Source organism: Melospiza melodia, chromosome 13, assembly GCF_035770615.1.
Source record: "Melospiza melodia melodia isolate bMelMel2 chromosome 13, bMelMel2.pri, whole genome shotgun sequence".
In the NCBI taxonomy this organism is placed as follows: domain Eukaryota; kingdom Metazoa; phylum Chordata; class Aves; order Passeriformes; family Passerellidae; genus Melospiza; species Melospiza melodia.
The window spans coordinates 18,741,496-18,759,977 of NC_086206.1; the positions used below are offsets into that span (position 1 = coordinate 18,741,496).

Consider the following 18,482-nt stretch of genomic DNA (forward strand, 5'->3'; position numbering starts at 1 on the left):
ACAAGTGGGGCATTATGAGTTCCATAGTGTGCTACAGCCAATTTGTGAAACAGCTTGTTTATTTTTATCATCATACCGTTAACCTGGCTATAGCTGACAGGCACAACGAGGACTATTAGTTCTTTATTTTGATTTGGAAAGATGTTTGGCATTCAGTCAATAGCTTCCTATCCCATTCTCTGGATATTTCCAATTTCTATCCTCACTAAAAAATATGCATATGAATATACATAGATTAGAGGAGCAGAGTGCTCACTCTTCATGAATAGAGAAAACTAATGCATGTTGTATTACAGTCAAAGTCTGAGCTCCTGCTGGCTGCAGGTCATTGCAATACCAGGTACATATATAATAAATCAAAAGGACAATAATTTATTCTTAGCCACAGAAGACAGCTCAAAATGGTTTCTTCACAGTTTTGAGACATACCTAAATGAAAAATCTGCAGCAAGATTGTCCCTTCATATGCATCCTTCAGCAAAACTGAATATAAAAAAGAGCACCTGAACACACTGCTTCAAGCCAATGTGAAATCACGTGGTGCTCCCGGAGAAGAATTCATGGCACAGCACCAGCACACGTCCCTGCTGACATGAATGGAGTAATGAAATCTTTTGGGATCCATGTGCAGCACAAAAATGTATTAAGGGCATCATTTAGACCCCTGAGATGTACAATGACCTTGTAATTACTGGTTTCACTCTCCAGTGACTTCTCATCAGGTCTGGGACTGCTACTTAAATTTCCAAGCCTTCTCCTTTGGCTTTAACTCTGCAGATAATCTTATTGTACTCAACTACTCCAGATTTTTTTTTTTTTTAGAAAAAATAAACACAGCTGTAGTCACAGCAAGTTGAACCTTTTTCTTCAATATTTCTCCTGCAATTTGTTTCTAAGTGACAACCAACCACACAACCATGTAAGGAAGCTTCTGGATTTTTCCATGCTTCTCCTGTGCTCTTACAGAAACCTTTCAGTGTTTTCTGTTTCAGGGGATAGATTTACCCAACCATCATCTTGTTGTCTCTAATCACATCACATTCATAGCAGAGAACTGGGCTGGGTCTTTACAAAACTCAGCTCAGAGGTTGGGCTATGCCAGCAAGGAATAAATGAAGCTAAACAATTCGGAAACTCCGTTAAATCATTTAAGGATATCTTAATGTTCAGGAAGAAAATATTTCTGTATTTATTCCACCAGGATTTATGATTGCAGCAGTCTCCCAGAGAACCCCCAGAACAACATTCCCAGATCATCCCCTTCCAGCCAGAATGAATGCAGATTCATCTACAGGACACAATTTTGAGCCCAAACGAGTCATAGTGAAAGCAGAAAGATGATCCCATTTAAACCCACAGGTGCAAAATACTTGGTTATTAAATACTAACCAAGTATGGTTTTCCTGGGGCTTGGGTTGACTTTTGAATATTTTGTTAAATGTTAGAATTTTCTTGACTAGAGATGGAAAATCACACAGTTGTTAGCTAAAGCCAGATTTCCCCAAATCCTCCATGAACCATCTCGTTTTGCTGTTATCACTTCATGCAGTATGAAAATTGCACACATATGGAGATGACTGGCTCTGTAACCTAAAATTATTTCTTACTGAATCCTTCTCCTTTTTACAAATAAGTATATCCTTATTTTTCTTTCTTTTTTTAGTGGATCCTGTCTTTGGCAATTGGGGCAACAGTGAGATTATTGGGAGTCACCAGATGGTGCTATTGTACATTGTCTGTCTGGTTCAGTTCATCTGGTTATCAAGGGAATCTCCTCAAGAAATTCAAAGCATCAGGTGCACCAAAGCATTTGGTGCAGTTCCTACCAAAATCTCCAGCAAACCTCATCTCTTACCCAAACTCCCTTGATGAAGAATTATGTTCATAGATACAAAATCTAGGAAATTTTTTAGTTTCTGTGGAAAAACCCCCAAAATATTCTGTGAAACCAGGTCATCTGCATTGCTCACGTAATGGTCAATGCTGTGAACTGGCCATTTATGCCACAGTTATGAATTGCCTGAAGAAAATTCACAGTAAGAGAGAATGCCTGCAGAGAACATACCTGGAGACAAATGCTCCAGTTCTCTGCTGGGGAATAAAAATATTTTTGCCTTCTATTCCAGGATGGAGATAAAGATGTGATGTTTGGATGCTTTATAATCCTTGGATAGTTCTGTCAACCGAACCAGCTGCGTACATATTGTAAAAGGCCTGAAAAATGTATCAGCCTGAATGTGCTCTCATGCTGCTTGTTTCGTGGCAAAGAGGAAAGAACAAGACAGCCTGTCGTCTCTAACAGAGTCTTCCTTGCTGATTGAGGTTAATGTATTTCTTGGTGTGGCAGAAATGGTTTGGGATAAATTCCTTACAAAGTGGGGGAGCAGGGAGCTGAGCTCGACTGAGCTTGCTGCTGCTAAAACCCGTGAAACCACATGGACTTAGGTAAAATCCTGCTCAGCAGTGGTGTTGGCAGAAACAGATCTCACCAGGCTCTTGTGTAACCACAGAGCCATAAAATAAGAGGTGTGCCAAGGGAGAAAATCTGGCATAAATATGTGACAGCATTGATTCCTTTAATCAATGCCCTCAGGATGTATTAGCACTCTGCCTCCTTGCTCCTCTGTGATTAATCAATAGAAACACAGTTTCCAGGTAGGGCAAGTGTCACCAGCAGGCACAGCCAGACCTCCAGGGCCTTTTCCTCGGTGTACAAATCAGTTTTGTCTGTTCTTGTTATGAGGTTTATGGTCTGCAAGGGTTTTGCATAAAGCAGCAGCAGCAGGCAGTGCAAAGCCAGTTTGTGCTGCAGCATTGGAGGGTGCTGGGGAGGGACGGCAGCAGGAGAAGGTGATTTTGGACATTGCCACATGCTGCTGATGTTACTGGAGCTGGCAGGTTATTCTGGCACTCCACTGGAAAATTGATTCCCTAAACCCCAATATTTGAAATTTGTGCAATATTCCAGCAATGTTAGGTCAGAACTGAAGGCTTTGGCTGAAGGATTACAATATTACACTTTGCCTCTCCTGTTTTCGCATCATCATCCAAGTAATGACACTGTGCAAAAGAGTTCACAGTGAGGCAGAGATTTTAGGGAGAAATATGCTTTATTTTCTTACACAGTTGGAAAAAGAGGTTATGAGAAGCCAGATTCAGCTCCATTTTCTCTTTTATTTCAGCTGAAAACTTCAAAAAACCAGGATCAACTCCTGTGTTAGCTGGCTGCATACCTGTACAAAGACACCCACCTAAAGTTGCCTGAAAGTCACTGATCAACAGATCCCTCTCTATTCAACCTCTTTATCAAGCAGAAAATATTACTGCTGTTTTCTTTTTCTGTGCTAGTGATCCAATATCCTGTCATGGTAGACTAAGGCTCCTAATTTATGTGCTGGCATCTTTTGAATAAAGTTGAAATGTTGTCTGCAGCTCCTCTTTGCAACTGTTTTTATATGTTGAAACAGCGTTCTGTCTACATTGGAATTCTGTTTCATTATTTTCTTCCTTAACTTGATTTGTGATTAAACCCATCTCTTCTCAGCTTTCCAGGCTTAAAAGCTGTTTCTCAGGAAGTTCTTCAACAATTATTGTTTTCGACTTTCAGGCTGATGGCTCCCTGGCAATATTTTAGCTAGAAGCTTTGAAATGGTGTTAGATAGATAAATAATGACATTTCCCAAAGAACATACAACCTGACTGCTTCCTTCAGAGACCAGATTTTATCACTTTCTAGTCAACTTACTTATTTAGCAAACTCCATTAAATTTCTATATAAGTGGATATCTTGAGGAGTTTTTTTCTGCTGAGTTTACTCTCTCCTTTTGCATCTGTTTTGACTGTTTTGACTTGGATCTAATCATAAGTAAATTTTATTTCTTCCTATTGAAGCTTGATTGTATATGATTATCTCTTAAGACACTTGGCATGTTTAATAACATTTGATTGCTATTGCTTTATATCTCTGACTTTCAGTGTTCAATAGACTGAAAGAGTTAATTATTAATAATTATTATTAATTATTGCTTCCACTGAACCAGCTTTCTTCTCTCAGATGCACCCCCTACCCACTGGTTAACAAACTCATCTGCACCCTTCATTTTGTTGTATCTTATTCAAATACTTAAATTTTGGTCTCAAACTGAGGGCAATCAGGGAAGTGCTGATTCCAGTAGCTGAGTCAGCAATCCCAAAATCCCCCTTCCTAAAATAAAGAAGTATTTTAGTTTGTGCTTTCTGGTCTGAAGTTTTATTTTAATCCCTCTTTACTTAGTGGGAAGAATTACAAAAAGAAGATGAAAAAAGCTTAAAGAACCCAATTTTTCCTTTTCCACAGCACAAAAAGTTCACATCCCTCTGGGTGCCAGGCAGGGAGCCAGTGCCTTGAGCTGATGTTTTATTCTGGAATGTCCTTGCAGCACCCTGGATGTGCTGGGCTGCAGGGAAGGGTGGCACAGATGTGACAAACAGCTCAGTCCCACTGCTCCCAGGGCAGCTGGACCTCAGGAATGCTGTTCCCATGCGCCACCCATCCAGGTCCTTCCAGGATCAGTATTTGAGAGCTTCCACCAGAGCTTTCTAAGAGCTCTTGTTGCCTTGGTGCTGTTGAATCTCTTTAAAACCTGCTGAAAAGTGGAAAACTGGCACCTCTCAGCATCTTATTATCTGTGCTGCATCCCCAGACTGTGATGCACAGATTTCCCCAGGGCTGCAGATGGCCAGTGCTGCTGCACAGGGTGTGGCACATGGGCTTTAGGAGCTCATGTTGTCCAGGTTTTGGAACCAGACATTGATCACTGTGAGGAATATTTCAGAAAACAGGTTTGGCTTCTCCAGATTTAAACAGCTCTCAGAAGAAAACATTTGTTTTATTCTCCAAATGAGGACAAAAATAGATACTTAGAAAATATCTCTATTTCTACAGAATACTTCTGGTAGCACAGCATAATTCTTATTTATTTGGATTTTCCTTTTCCTTGCTGAGCTCTGTTCGGTGTCTAACACAAGAACAGCTGTACTGGCTCCATCCATCTCACCTGCACTAACAGCATGCTGACAGGAACACAGCCTCCCCTTGGCATGGCTCAGTCCCTGCCCTGCAGCTGCACAGACCCTCTGCTCCCCCTGGGCATCAGCTGCACTGCACTGCACTCATGGCAGGGATGTTTCCTGATTAAAAAGAAGGAAATTAAAAAGGGTAAAATGATGGGCACCAGCAGAGTGAGATGGGGCAGCCTACACATCTCCTGCTCCTCCATGGTGCAGCTTGCATGTGCTGATCCCTGAGATGCCAGCCTCTGCCACCATCACACTGCACCAGCAGCCCCTAACTCTCTTCCTCCTGCTCTGCCCCTTTGCCTTCTCAGCAATTCTTTTGTCATCTTTTAGGAATGCATTTACCCTGGTGCCTGAGAGACCCACAGCAACAGTGGCCATAAACAGATGCCTAAGGAGGAGCAGGAACAAGCCATTCTCATGATCTTTCCCCTGAGTGCTTTTCCAGCTTCCAACTATTTGCAGCTCAGGGGATTTCCTGATCTGATGTTGTTAGCTGAGGGAAAAAAAGGTATTGTGGAGCTGAATGTGGCTTCTTTGATCTACTGGCTTGTCAGTGCTGGGTTCAGCTTAAAGTTGAACGTGCCCAAAGCTGCTTTAATAAATGTCAGTGGATTGCAGCTCCCAGGAGACCAAAGTTCTGCTGCAGGGCAGGCACGAGACTATGCAGCACAGTTTTTTTACCAAGCGTGGCCAGTAGAACATCTTAGATCTACCAAAGCCCTATTTTGACTTAAAGTAGGAAAAAAAAAATTAGGGAATTTAGTACCTGGATGTGGGTCATTCTCACAGCATTCCATCCCCCCTTCATTCCTGATTTAAAGGCAGCAAATTTCCAATCCACACTCTATCACTGAGCAGCTGACAAGGGACCTCAGAACGAGGGTTAAGTGATGCCTCAGAGCCCCAGAATGACCCACTACAAGCTGTTTGCTCCTTTCTGAGAGATCCAGTCAGCAAAAACCAGGTAATTTTATGGTCACAGCCTGACCAAGGCAAGGTAATACAATAATATTTGTTTTCTAGTGTTAGAAGATCCAGTTCCATCAATTGAAAAGGAGCTGTTTGTTTCACGTTGAGGCTAAGCCTGGTAAAACATCCTAGATTGCCTCTTTCTTGGAGTACTGCACACATTAAAAGCTAAACCCAAGAGAGAGATTACAGATGAGCATGAGGCAAGGTAACCTTCCAGCATCCCAAGGGAGACAGCAAAAGGAACAGGTTTTTTCTTCATATTTACAAAGGCTTAATGAATTTTACATAAGCAAGATACAAAATTGAAGACAAACAATGAAATACAAAGAGATCTCAAGATACATGATGAACCAAGAATTCATGCATAATATACAGTATTTCAAAGGCATGTAAAGAAGCAGTGTAAGAATCTGATGTTTTTGGTGTATACAGAGTGATTTGTTTGAGAGAGATTCTTTCTTAAGGAGCCAAAACTTGAAGATGCATCAAGCCCTATGCACCTTCTGGATGCAGAAGGGCAGAAAGGATCCCCTAACTCAGGCTGAGTGATATGTCTTATCCAATCTGATTATCCTAATTAAAATTCCAGGTTATTTTCAGACCTAAAACACCCAAACAAAACAGCTTTCTGGTTATTAAAAGAACATTCAATTTTCAAATGTTAATTTTTCCACCTCTGCATCACAAGGACTTTTTTTTTTCCTTAAGTCATGTCTAGATCTGCAGAGACAAATTTTCTCTAAGGCTATGTAATATCAGAGAACTTTTTCATAAATGGCTTGATAGGTATAGAAAATTCCATGAGAAAGGGACATCCAGAACATTTCCCAATGCAATTCCTACTTTTCAAGACTGAGAAAATTTATCATTGAAGAGAATATAATTGTTTTGAGTTGCCAAATCTACCAATGATAAGGAGATGTATCCTAAAATCAATTTTTGAAGCCAAACATGTGAGACTAATCACTTTATTTCCATGCTTAACAGGTGCTGCTACCAGGGGGAAAATACTAAATAGCGTATGACACCCTTGAGAAGCATGTAAGATATTTATCTGCCTAAAAGCCATGACTGTTGCATAGAGAAAAGGTTGTGAATGTAAATGGGGAAGAAGGAGTTTAAGGATGGAGGGTGAAAACTTGATGCTGCTGCAATTGATGGCAATTTGGGTTCAGTGGGACAAGGATATCCCTGAGCTCACCTCAGCCTGGCCCTGTCACAGAGCTGGGGCTGCCCAGCCTGGTTTCCACAGTCAGGCTGGAAAATCAGGGGATCACAGAAAGGTTTGGGGACCTCAAGGTGGGACACCCTAGCCCAGGTTGCTCAGATGTGCCTTTTCATTTTCTGGGGCAGGATTTGCTCTTGTCCTCCTGCTGGAGCAGCCCTCTGGTACCTGACCAGTTTCCAACCCAAGACCACGCAGTTGCTGCCTTGCCCAGGGCAAATACAATCACAACTCTGATGGAGGGGATTTGCAAACATATTTTTATGATCATGGCATGTGAAATCCAGAGCTGCAGTGGCCAGGGCAAAAAGAAAAGCAGCTGAAAATGACATGAAAGAGAGCAGTGCCCCAGTCTCTTAACACCTCCAGTGCAAGCAGCTATGCCCAAAGTCAGGAGGTTTAACAGCTCTGGGCTGATGTGTCAGCTCAAGCCCTGTGCACAGAGATATTCAAAGACTGACACATTCTCCCTCTCTCTCTCAACTATTTTATTCCCCCTAAAATATACTTATGTATCTGCTGTTCCTCTGTGAAAAGATGAAAGATTAAGCTGGCTTGTGCCTGGGTAAGAATGGTGAAATGTTCTACCCATAAGTAAGCTGTATATTCATGGTAGAGTATTTTAAATGACCCTTATATCATAAGAAGGGATTTAAAAAAAAATCCATAACTGTGAGATTTAAGAGCATATCTCTCACATTTGAATTTCCCCTAGCTGATATTTGGTTGGGCTTTAGAAACTGTCACACAATAAAGCCATTAAAATTCTGTGGTTAATTTATTCCTGCAGTATTAACTTTCCCATTACTCATGATGAATATCTTAGGTTTGGATATGTCTTAGAAGAACTTTTGACAGTGATAACTTGCTTTTTCTCCCATTTCCTGTGGAAATGTTATTTTTTTTATGTATTAAAGAGTAACTTTTCTAATAAACTTGCACAGTGAATTTTAAATAATGACTTTGAGTTAGTATAGTTGCTACCAAAATAGGCAATGATAAGGTCTTTTGTGCATTTGTTTGGTTAATTATTCTGATTTGTATTTCTGGGCAGAATTCAATATTACCCAGTCTTGGAAAATACAGATCCCATTGCCAAAACAAATTTTCTCACTCCTATATCCATTCATTTCCTAGACAATAGGTGAGGTCAGAAGGGAAACAAGGAGTCATTCCCATAATAATGGCAAACAACTAATGAGCTGCCGTGCATCATATTCTCCTTGCATGAAGCTGTAATTGCTTCCAGAACACCTGTATTGAGGCCAGATACAATCATGAGTAGGAGGGAGGGCAAAGGAGCAGCGGTGCTAAAACAAGGAGGGAGAGGCACATGTGAGGAATGGGAACAGATAGCCCAGCAAGGGAGGAGAAGCTCAATGAAGCTGTGGCTCAGTTTGGGGTTGGCACAATAACCGAGGGTCCCTCAGAAAGGCCACAGGTTCTTTCAGTGCACAAAAGAGCCAGTGCCTGAGGCATTCGGCAATTTACAGCTCTGGGTTTGACCATCTTTATGGTCTTAATGGGGTCCCTTTGTGTTGTGTGCCTGAGTTTTCCTTCTGGAACACTGCAAGAATATTTTTCTATACCCATATGCTGTGGGAAGGACACCTATGCTGATGGCTTGTGAGATCACAGAATTAATTGTGTTGGAAAAGATCTTTGAGGTCATGAAGTCCAAGCTATGACCCAAAGCCACCTTATCAACTAAACGATGGCACCAAGTGCCACATGCAATCTGTTTTAGAGCACCTCCAGGATCAGTGACTTCAGCCCTTTCCAGTGCCTTTGGATTACTGAAAAGGGGGTAAATAAAGAGGCAGAATTCAACATGGATAGAGGTGTAGGACTACAAGTGGCTGAATTACTGCAGACTGTCACTAAACCTGGGAATTTTGCAGTTGGGGCAAGCTCACAGGACAAGACCAGTTGCTGTGATTCAGCTGAAATGTACAAATTAATAACAGACCTGGAAAAATACCTGCACTGTTCCAGGAAACTCTTAGATGCTGGAAGTCAGCTGAGGAGCAAGAACTTCTTCCACAAAGAGGCCCAGAGAGAGAAAGGAAATAAAACCAAACTTTTTTCCACAGAGAAGATGCTGTGGACAACCCAACCCACCATGTACCTAAGGCTCATCTCACTCCTTTCCTATCTTGGTTCAGATGAAGGTTGAATTAAGGAACAGTTTACTTCTGGTTCAAGTAAGGGTTAGAAATCTAGGTGTACACTGTTGCAAATTGTTACTCCAGAATGATTTACAATAGCTCTGTTTTAGAAGTTCAACATAAATTTTGTTCATGCTTAAAGGACTCAGGGATCCAAAAACATGCAAAACCCAAACAACAATAGGTTTTATTCCTATAAGAACTGAAAAACTGGAGCTTGTGTTCACAAGAACAGGGATTTCTTTGATTATTATTATTATTACTTCTACAGAAAAGGGTGTGATGGTCCCTTAAGGATTTTAAAATGCAAAATTCCTGTTTGACTAACCGTTTTTAGTCCTCTTCTGACAATGGAACACACCCTACTTCTTTCCACTGAAGTATCAGTTTGTTGTGTTGCTTGTGACTTGCCTGTTAAAAAGTATGAAAACAAAACCCTTCTACTATCCCAGAACTTGGGCTGGGATGTAGGGAAACAGTAGACAAAGTATTCAGAAGTTCTACAGGTTTTAGAGAAAGAAGAACTAATGGCAAACTTTCTGTTACCACAAAGTCCTTCATGTAAGAAAGTCTTGTAGGAGTTTGGGGTATTATAGAAGCCTTGGGTTGGGTACAAAAGGAAAAGCTGTGGTCTCAAATTCAAACTGCAACCCCCTTTTTCTGGTGTTTCTCTGAACCTTTCCCAAAGAAAATTCAGCTGCACTAAGACTGGAAATCTGTACTCAGACCTATTTTGATGGAGCTGGCAAGCAGAAAACCAGAGTACCTGGAAATGTGTTCCTCAACTCTCACTAACTCTGCAACTCTTCATCTCTGTTGCAGACTTCTGAGTATCTGTCCTCCAGAATAAAACATTATTACAACCAGTGGCCTCACTTATTTCTGCTGGAGAACCTCAGGCAGGAAGATTTCACTCCTCTATGGATTCCAGCTCAATCCAGGTACATTTACCACAGTTTCTTGTCCTACAGTCACACCCTCAGTTGTTGCTCAGGGCTAAAACCTTTTCCCAGGCTTAAAGAAAATGCAACCTTGTGAAGCAGCCAGGAGTGTAGATTGCCAGTACCATGGCAGGGGAAATTAGTCCCTCTCTCTCACATCCAGGTTTCTCATGTGACCCACTTTAATGAGAAATTAAACTTCCCTTGTTCTGATAGATTCATAGAAGCTGATCCTCAGCTTTTACAAAATAGGGCAAATCTTCTGAAGGTCAAAAGGCATTTCTGGCAGCATGCAGTCACTCCCTCATCTGCTAATGGGTCTGTCTCTGAAAACTCCTCGTGTGTTGCAGGCAATTACTACTGTTCACATTAGCTCAGCATTGGCCCCTGTGGCCAGAGACTGTCAGGGAGAGGGACTGAGCTGACGTGTCAAGTTGCTCCACATTTTATAAGTGAAGAAGATGGCATTTTGTGTCTAAAGACTACAGACCATATTACACCCATCAGTTAGCATGGTTTTGGATCAGAAAAGGTCTTGGCAGGAGCTTTCTTTGTCACAAACCAGGACCCTCCCAGTCACTGCCTAAGCTTACTACACAGTTTCTGTTGGCAGGGAGGAAAAGCACAGCTCACTGTAAAAGGGGAGGTCTGGACCCTCTCATTAACTATGCTTTAAACCTGAAGCTGTTATTTCTATTACTGTTGCTCCATGGCACCTCAGCTTTATTCTATTTGTGAAGAAACGTTGCCCCAGGCTGGGGTTTAGAGAGAGCCCACCCTCCATCACCCGCACTCTTGCCTCCTGTCCAGCTCCTCAGTAAAGCTCTGTAGAGTTTAAACCTCCTCCCGCTACCTAGCTGAGACAGAGGCACCAACGATTAATTTCTAATTAATAACCTACCAGCTCTTCATTAATAAGCTAATTAGCAGAGAAGACTCTGCGCCTAATCCCAGAAGACACAGCTAGGGTGGGGGCCCACCTGCACGGGGTCAAACCCCTCATTGCAGCAGCTGCCCCCCTTTCTCTGCTGGGCTCCCCAGCAGCCAGGGCTGTGTGTGCTGGAATTCCCTCAGGTGAGCAGTGCCAAAAGCCATTTCCCAGTGTGGCTGGGCCCTGACGGTGAGGGTGAGCACTGCCGGTGGGCACAGCCGCCCTCACGCTTGGGCCCCGCTGCCCTCACGCTTGGGCGCCATGTTGCGCCAGGCCATGGCAGTGGCTTGTGAAGGGTTAACCCCCCCAGGAATGGTTAATTATTCCTCCAGGAATGGTTAATTACCCCTGTAGGAATGGTTGCCACCCCTCCAGGAATCAATAGTTGCCCTTTGAGTGGATAAATAAGAGCAGCTGTGAGTAGAGACCAAGGCAGGAGGGACGGGCTTGGGCGCCATGTTGTGCCAGGCCTTGGCAGTGGCTTGTGAAAGGTTAACACCCCTGGGAATGGTTAATTATTCCTCCAGGAATGGTTAATTACCCCTGTAGGAATGGTTACCACCCCTCCAGGAATCAGTAGTTGCCCTTTGAGTGGATAAATAAGAGCAGCTGTGAGTAGAGACCAAGGCAGGAGGGACGGGCTTGGGTACCATGTTCTGCTAGGCCTTGGCAGTGGCTTGTGAAAGGTTAACACCCCCAGGAATGGTTAATTATTCCTCCAGGAATGGTTAATTACCCCTGTAGGAATGGTTACCACCCCTCCAGGAATCAATAATTGCCCTTTGAGTGGATAAATAAGAGCAGCTGTGAGTAGAGGCCAAAGTAGGAGGGATGGGCTGCAACAGGAGGAGGAAGCTCTGTGGAACTGGAGATAAAAGGTTGGTAAATTTGGTTTTTATTAAATGTTTTTCTCTTTAATTGTTGCTAGAGGCTCTTGGCTGTTTCTGGAGGTAAGGGGCTATGTTATATGGCTTCTTTTGCCTGGGAGAGCCCATTGGGGAGGCAAGTCCTGCCCTGTGCTAGGCTGTGGTACCTGGATCCTCAGGATGTGAAGGGGGCCATGGCTGTAGGGATGGCCATACTCCTGCAGGACCATTGGGAACACTTCAACCTCCCTGTTCCCCTCTGCCCCTGATGGCAATGCTCCTGCAGAACCAACAGGAAAACCTCACCCTCCTCATTCCCCTCTCTGCCCCTGTACTGGGATGGCCCCATAGCCACTTTGTGCCGTGTACAGAAAATAACTGCTCATGTTGGCTCAAATCTTATGTCACATTATCCTGCAGTGAATCATCTACCCCATGACTTGACTTCTATTTTTTTTTTTTAAATGAGTCCCTTTCCTGTAAAACAGGATGCAGATATGCCTTTGTTTCTTTCAGCCACCACCTACTTCTGGTGGGTCTGGTAACTCACTCAGCTGTTTGGCACCTGTGGTGGGGTTAGCAATGTCCAAATCCCAGTGCCCCCACACAAAGGCTGTGCACGCTGTGGAATGGCTGGTGCTGTTTTCTGTGGGATTTGCTCTATAGACCCCACCCAGCCTGGCTTATAAATTCCTGGGTGCTCCTCTTGAGGCTGGGAATTCTACTTGGTGGCAAACTGACTCCCTGAAAGAAAAAATGGGAGGTGGCCAATCATGTATTTCCAGTCATAAAGAGCTCTAAGGTTTTTCATTTTACTCTGCTGAACTGGCTTTCTGCCTATGTCAAAAAGAAAAAGAAAGCAACCTACCTGCTTTTTGTTTTTCCTTTTTATGTCTAAGTGGTGAACCTTTCGTGGTTATGTAGAGCATTATTATTGCTGCTGATAGTTCCTGCTAGGTTTTGTTTGGATTCTATTCCAACTTGAGTATTAATTTAAACTCGTGTTTAATGGAGGTACTGGAACAGAGTTATTGCTGCCTGTGAGGGCTTAGACTTGGAAGGACAGTGTTTTCCCTCAGTTTTGGTCCAGGGGTATGTAAAGGAAGATGTAAGCTCCGAGCAGTAGACTAGCAGTGGTTGCATCAAACAACATTATTCACAGCTGGGAGCTCCTGCTGATGCTGGGGAGCTCAAAGTGGCTGGCAGCTCCTTTATCCCTTCTATCTGCTACCTGCCTTTCCCTCCCCACGTTTCCTCTCATCTCCACCAGCACAGCAGCCACCTGTGGTGGGGCAGAGCAGAAAGTGATGGCAGCTGGTTCTGCTGGATGAGCAAGTGAGGGAAAAACATCACTGACGAGAGCTGAGGAGACTTTTGATCCTTCTAGAAATGGGGGAAGGGTACTGCTAAGTAACCTTGGTGACTGCCAGGAGACAACTCAGAACAGAACTGGAGTGTTGTGATACTGGGGAGTGGCAAGGGAGGTGGAGTTGGAAATGCACTCAGGGGAATTAATTCCTAATCTTTGGTCCATCTGCCTGTGGTGCTTGCTGGGCTGCAACGTAACCAATCCAGGGAAAGCAGGTCCCCTCTTTCAAACAGGAAAACTTTTTCTAATTGGAGGACACGCACCTTTGAAACTCTGTCCTAGATTCTAGTTTGTTGAATTAAAAGCCAATTCTGCCATTGCCTGAGCAGTTAATAAAATCTATTGCCTTATGATGCATTTTTTCTGCAGGCTAGAATGGATCTGTCTTGGTTGTGATTTGTGAGATTGAGGGGAAAACACAAAATATAACTTATATTTCCACTGCACTGAAAAATCTCTCTGTGTTCTCCTTCTAAGGCTTGGAAGTAACCAAAACTGCAGAGGTCATTTTTTTGAATTATTAAAAATAAGTTTACCTTATTAACATTTTAATAAAGAGAATCTCTTTGCAGTGGTGCTCAGAGTTGCTCTCATTTCCCTCTGTTCAATTCCATTCTCTAAAAGGGAAAATACTATTGAGATATGTAAACCATGATGTTAGGTGGAAACTAAACAGAAATACACCAAAGCAAAAATGCTTTCTAAAGGTGCTGTGTTTGTAGAGGTGCTTGCTCAATATGTGTGATGCAAAATGGGGATGCTTTGTGAAGAAATCATCCTTGTAAAGCCATTGGTTCTGGTCATCAGACTCTATCCAATGCTTTAGTGATGATGCTGCTGATCTATTTGGGAAGTTGGCTGGCTCTCAAGGCAGAGTCTCTTCTCAAAGGCTGTTTCACAGTGAAAATATGCTCAGTGCAGCCGAGTGCATGAATGAAAAAGCCTCTGGTACCTTCTAGTCTGGCAAAATGCAGCACAAAACTCAACTTACTCTGTCTTTTCTGCTGTCCCAGGTAAGAAATGTGTGGTTTTTTTCCTTGCTTTCTTTCATCTTTCTGCTTTTGTGCATTTGGATTTGAAAGTATTTGTAATTCAGCTCTGATTTCTGAGTAATTATACATTGCTTGAATTACTGTTTAAAGATGCAGGATCTCTGCTCTAAGGCAGTTGCTAGGAATGCAGGATCTCATAGTTCCCTGATTTACAATTACAACCAATTTGCCGTGTGATATATAGCATTTTTTTGTTTCCCTTCAGGAAGGGTGGCGGGGGGAATCTTTCAAGTGTCTCGGTTGCAGCTGCAGCGGCAATATTTTCTGTCATATCAAATGCTGCAACTTTGATTTGCCTCTTTTCCTCTGTGCCTTGTGCTGGGTAGTAGGTTTATAGGCTGTTACAGGCACCTCACGTTATTTACTGCCTTTTTTTTTTTTTAAATAAAAGAATTAGAGGGGGGGAATATGGAGGAAAAATAAAATCAGACCTTGCAAAAGGCTCCCTTCGCCGTACTCTCCTGATAGATGTGTAACGCTCCGTCAGTGACTTGCTGTGTAGCCTTTCTCTTATTAAATGTAATAGATCCCCCTCTGCCAGAAAGGAGAGGAAAAAACACCCAGCCTTAAAAACACGGAGCTGCCGGAGCCCCGCTGCTGCTGCCTGTCAAAGCACAGCGACTCGCTGGGCTTTCACTTCTCAGCTGGTCACTCTCTTTTCCCCTCGCCGCTGTCACAGGGCTCACTTTTGGGCAGCTCAGAGCAGGGCTGGAAATCCTTTGTTGTTGTCCAGCTTCAGTGCGTTCTCCCTCCTTTTGTCTCGGCGGCTCCGTAAACTTGCGTTTAGTGTCAGTGGGCTGAGATCCTCTGCACCGAGCAGGGATGAAAGTTAATTCCTTTTTGAATCGAGTGGGTTTGTTAACCCTTGGAGGGTTGGTGGGGTTTAGTGTCAAACGAGTGCTTGGGACACTGAGCTTGACCCCCTGTGTTTGTGTAACTGCAGCCTCCAGCAGGCATTTGGTCTGCTAATCCCAAACAGGGCAATGAGGAGACAAACGGTGAGGGATCACCACTGGGAGAGCTTTATTGCTAGAGCAGCTGCACAGAGTGTGAGGAGGAGGAGGAGGCAATAGGGTGATCCACATGCTGTGATCCACACGCTGTGGATCAAGGTTAGGGCACTCAGGTCCTGGTTTAACCTGCTCAGGAGTCAGGGCAGGGACCTGAGTGGTCGGAGCTGTGGGACAGCAGGAGGCTCCGCGGCTGGGTTGGGAGTGAGCAAGCACAAAGGCATTTGGGTGGGTTCGGGATACCAGCCCTGCTCCGAGGAGTGGAACAAATGAAAGCAGCTGCCTGGGGCCATGGGTTTGGTGCCGAGCAGCGTGTGCTGGTGCCACATGGAGAGTTCCTGGCAGGGCCACTCTGCCAGCAGGGCTGGGCTCCCTGGCACCATCCGAGGGCAGGCTCTGGCTCTGCTGGGACTGGCTCAGCTGCTGCCCAAGGAGGGCTGAGCTCTGTCCTGTGGGCTGGGGAAACCCAGAGGGCTCCTGGGGACAAGAAGTTGTCACAAGTGGGCTGAGATCCAGCCTGGGCTGGCAGGGGGAGGGAATGCTCAGGGAGCAGAGGGGAGAGAGAGGGTGCAGGCAGTGGAAGGATAACCTGTGGATGTACCGAACTGGTGCTCTCCTCTTGGCTTTGAGACCTCCCATCTGCTTTGCTTGGCTTTCTCTCTGTTTTGAGGGGTTTTTTTTGTTGCTGTTTTTTTTTTTTCTTTTTCTATTTTTTTCTTTTTTTTTTTTTTTTTTTTTTTTGTTGTGCTTCTCCAACATACCACTGAATTAATCAGCTTGAGTTTGGATTTTCTTTAGCGGTTGCTTGTAAGAAAGCAGAATGCGTATGATACAAGAGGATGGACTTCTAGGGTCTCTGAAACATAGCTGGCATTTTTTAAACAATAATGATTACTTAAAATGTGATAGGTGCAGACACCTGATTCTGAAAACACCCTCTGCTCTTTATTGATGACTTTCAGTGATACTTCAGAGTTTCTCCCCAGGCTGGGCTGAGATGAGTTCTGTTGTACTGCAGGGCTGAACTTGTGGTGCTTTACCCTTACTTCCAGCTTAATTGCTCAAATTGCCCTCTGCCTCTTTTCTCAGCTTGTACAGCTCTATCTGGCCGTGTCTCTCTCTCCACCATGTGAGCTAGTGCATGTCCAAGTTCACTTTCCAGATCATGTCTAAGAGTTAATGAATTGGGGAATGAATCAGACTGTAATATGGAAGTGTATGTAATTCTGTTTGCAGGTCTAGGCTGTTGAGTATTGGCAGGTTAAAGCATGAATTGGAGTGGGTGCCCTGCTAGGGAAAGAGATGGAATTTACTGAAACACTGTTTGGCTTTCCTCTTTGACACCCCACATACACAACTTTCATGTGACAGGAAAAGTAAACAGAAGAATGTGAGAAACAACATATTAAACAAATGCAGCCATCTGCTTGTGTGGTGGTTGTAACACATTTGGGGATCTTTTTCTGCACGTTTTCTTTTTTTCTCCCTTAGGAGTAGCAAGAATGTCTCATGTAATGCCATGCTAGTGGAACCAGAAAGGGACCAAGTTTGATGGAATCCTTTCTAAGCAGGTGCAATCTAGTAATCTTTCTGTGGAGGCAGAAGATAATGATAACTTAGTTTCAAAGTAATGATAGCAAAGTTTGCAGTGTAGAGAAAAAAGTTTGTGGAAATTCTTTTATGTCAATAGGAACATGGACTGTAAAAGGCTTATTTTTAATGAAAAGCCCATTTATAAATTTATTAACTTGGTTTTTGTGTTTTTTTGGTCTGCTTCTAATTCAACTGTGTTTTTAAAGTATATAAACTTTGCCTTTTGAGGCTTTAAAAGGATAAAAATGGAGAAGCACTTTTTCATATCAAAGCAGCTCATTAAGTATGTATGCAAAAACTGAGGTAAACAGGTGAGCAATAAATTAATTTTTCCTTTTGCAAAGATTTAGTCTACACTACTACCAACTGTTCTATTTTCACCAAGAGGAAAACTGAGCATTAGCTGGAATAAATGAAAGAGATGTTTCAAGTAATCCTTTAATTCAGATTCACCTTTAAAGCTCCAAAGCATAACTATAATATACAGCTTTATTGATCTGAAGCTGACAATAAAAAGTAAATGTACTCTGGTAGCTTATGCAGTTCACTATACAGGGTACAGTAAGCAGTAAATGCATACTCTGATCTGATAGAATTACAAATCTGTGTGTTTTACATTTTCCCCAAAGGATATTTTCTAAAACCTATATACAAAATATTTGTTTTAAGACAAAAGTTGTTCACAGGCTTCCTTTATTATGTTATGCATTTCATGCAGAGAGATGACTCAAAATTTGTGAGGCTTTCAGAGTGAGGAAAAAGTCCCATATTTTTTATAATTTTAACAATAACTGTCACGTTTCACTGGGTTGCAACCAAGTAAATTGGAAAAATGTGTAGATTTTACAAGCTTGTCATTAGAGTGAATAGAGAAAATTAGTCCTCAAACTCTTTCCCCTAATGCAGAGCTCACACTGCTGCATTTTTAAGCTTTTATTTGTTCAAATTTCTCCAGAAGAGGGCTCCATGCACAGCTTGAAAGGCAGCACCCAGGTATTGAAAGCAAAAGGAATTTAACAGCTTCAGGAATAAAGACAAGTCTTGCTCACACAAGTGTGTTGATAGAACACTGCAGATTATGCTCAAATTCTGACCAAGTATCTCCCTGTTCTGTCATGTTGGTCTTGTTATTTGAGAGTTCTAGAGGAGAAGTACTGTTGTTATTTTGCCATATCAAAGTTATAAAAATGCTTTAAAAATATTACAGAAACTCAATTGTCAATTACTCTGTATAATTATTTCTACTGATGAGCACTTTGTGAGCAGGCTGATGTTTGCTCCCCACAGTTTCAGTCCA

At 42.8% G+C, this 18,482-nt stretch overlaps 1 protein-coding gene across 2 annotated transcripts in view; it reads left to right on the forward strand.

Moving 5' to 3' along the window:
* Positions 1–14,380: 14,380 nt before the first annotated feature.
* Positions 14,381–18,482, forward strand: part of CDH13 (cadherin 13) — a 443,548-nt gene continuing 439,446 nt past the window's right edge. The window contains exon 1 of one of the 2 annotated variants that reach the window (XM_063168107.1): positions 14,381–14,543. In XM_063168107.1, the coding sequence (XP_063024177.1) occupies positions 14,499–14,543 (45 nt within the window). In that variant the 5' untranslated portion in view covers positions 14,381–14,498. The remainder of the gene's footprint in view (positions 14,544–18,482) is intronic. The other variant, XM_063168108.1, reaches the window with a different exon arrangement.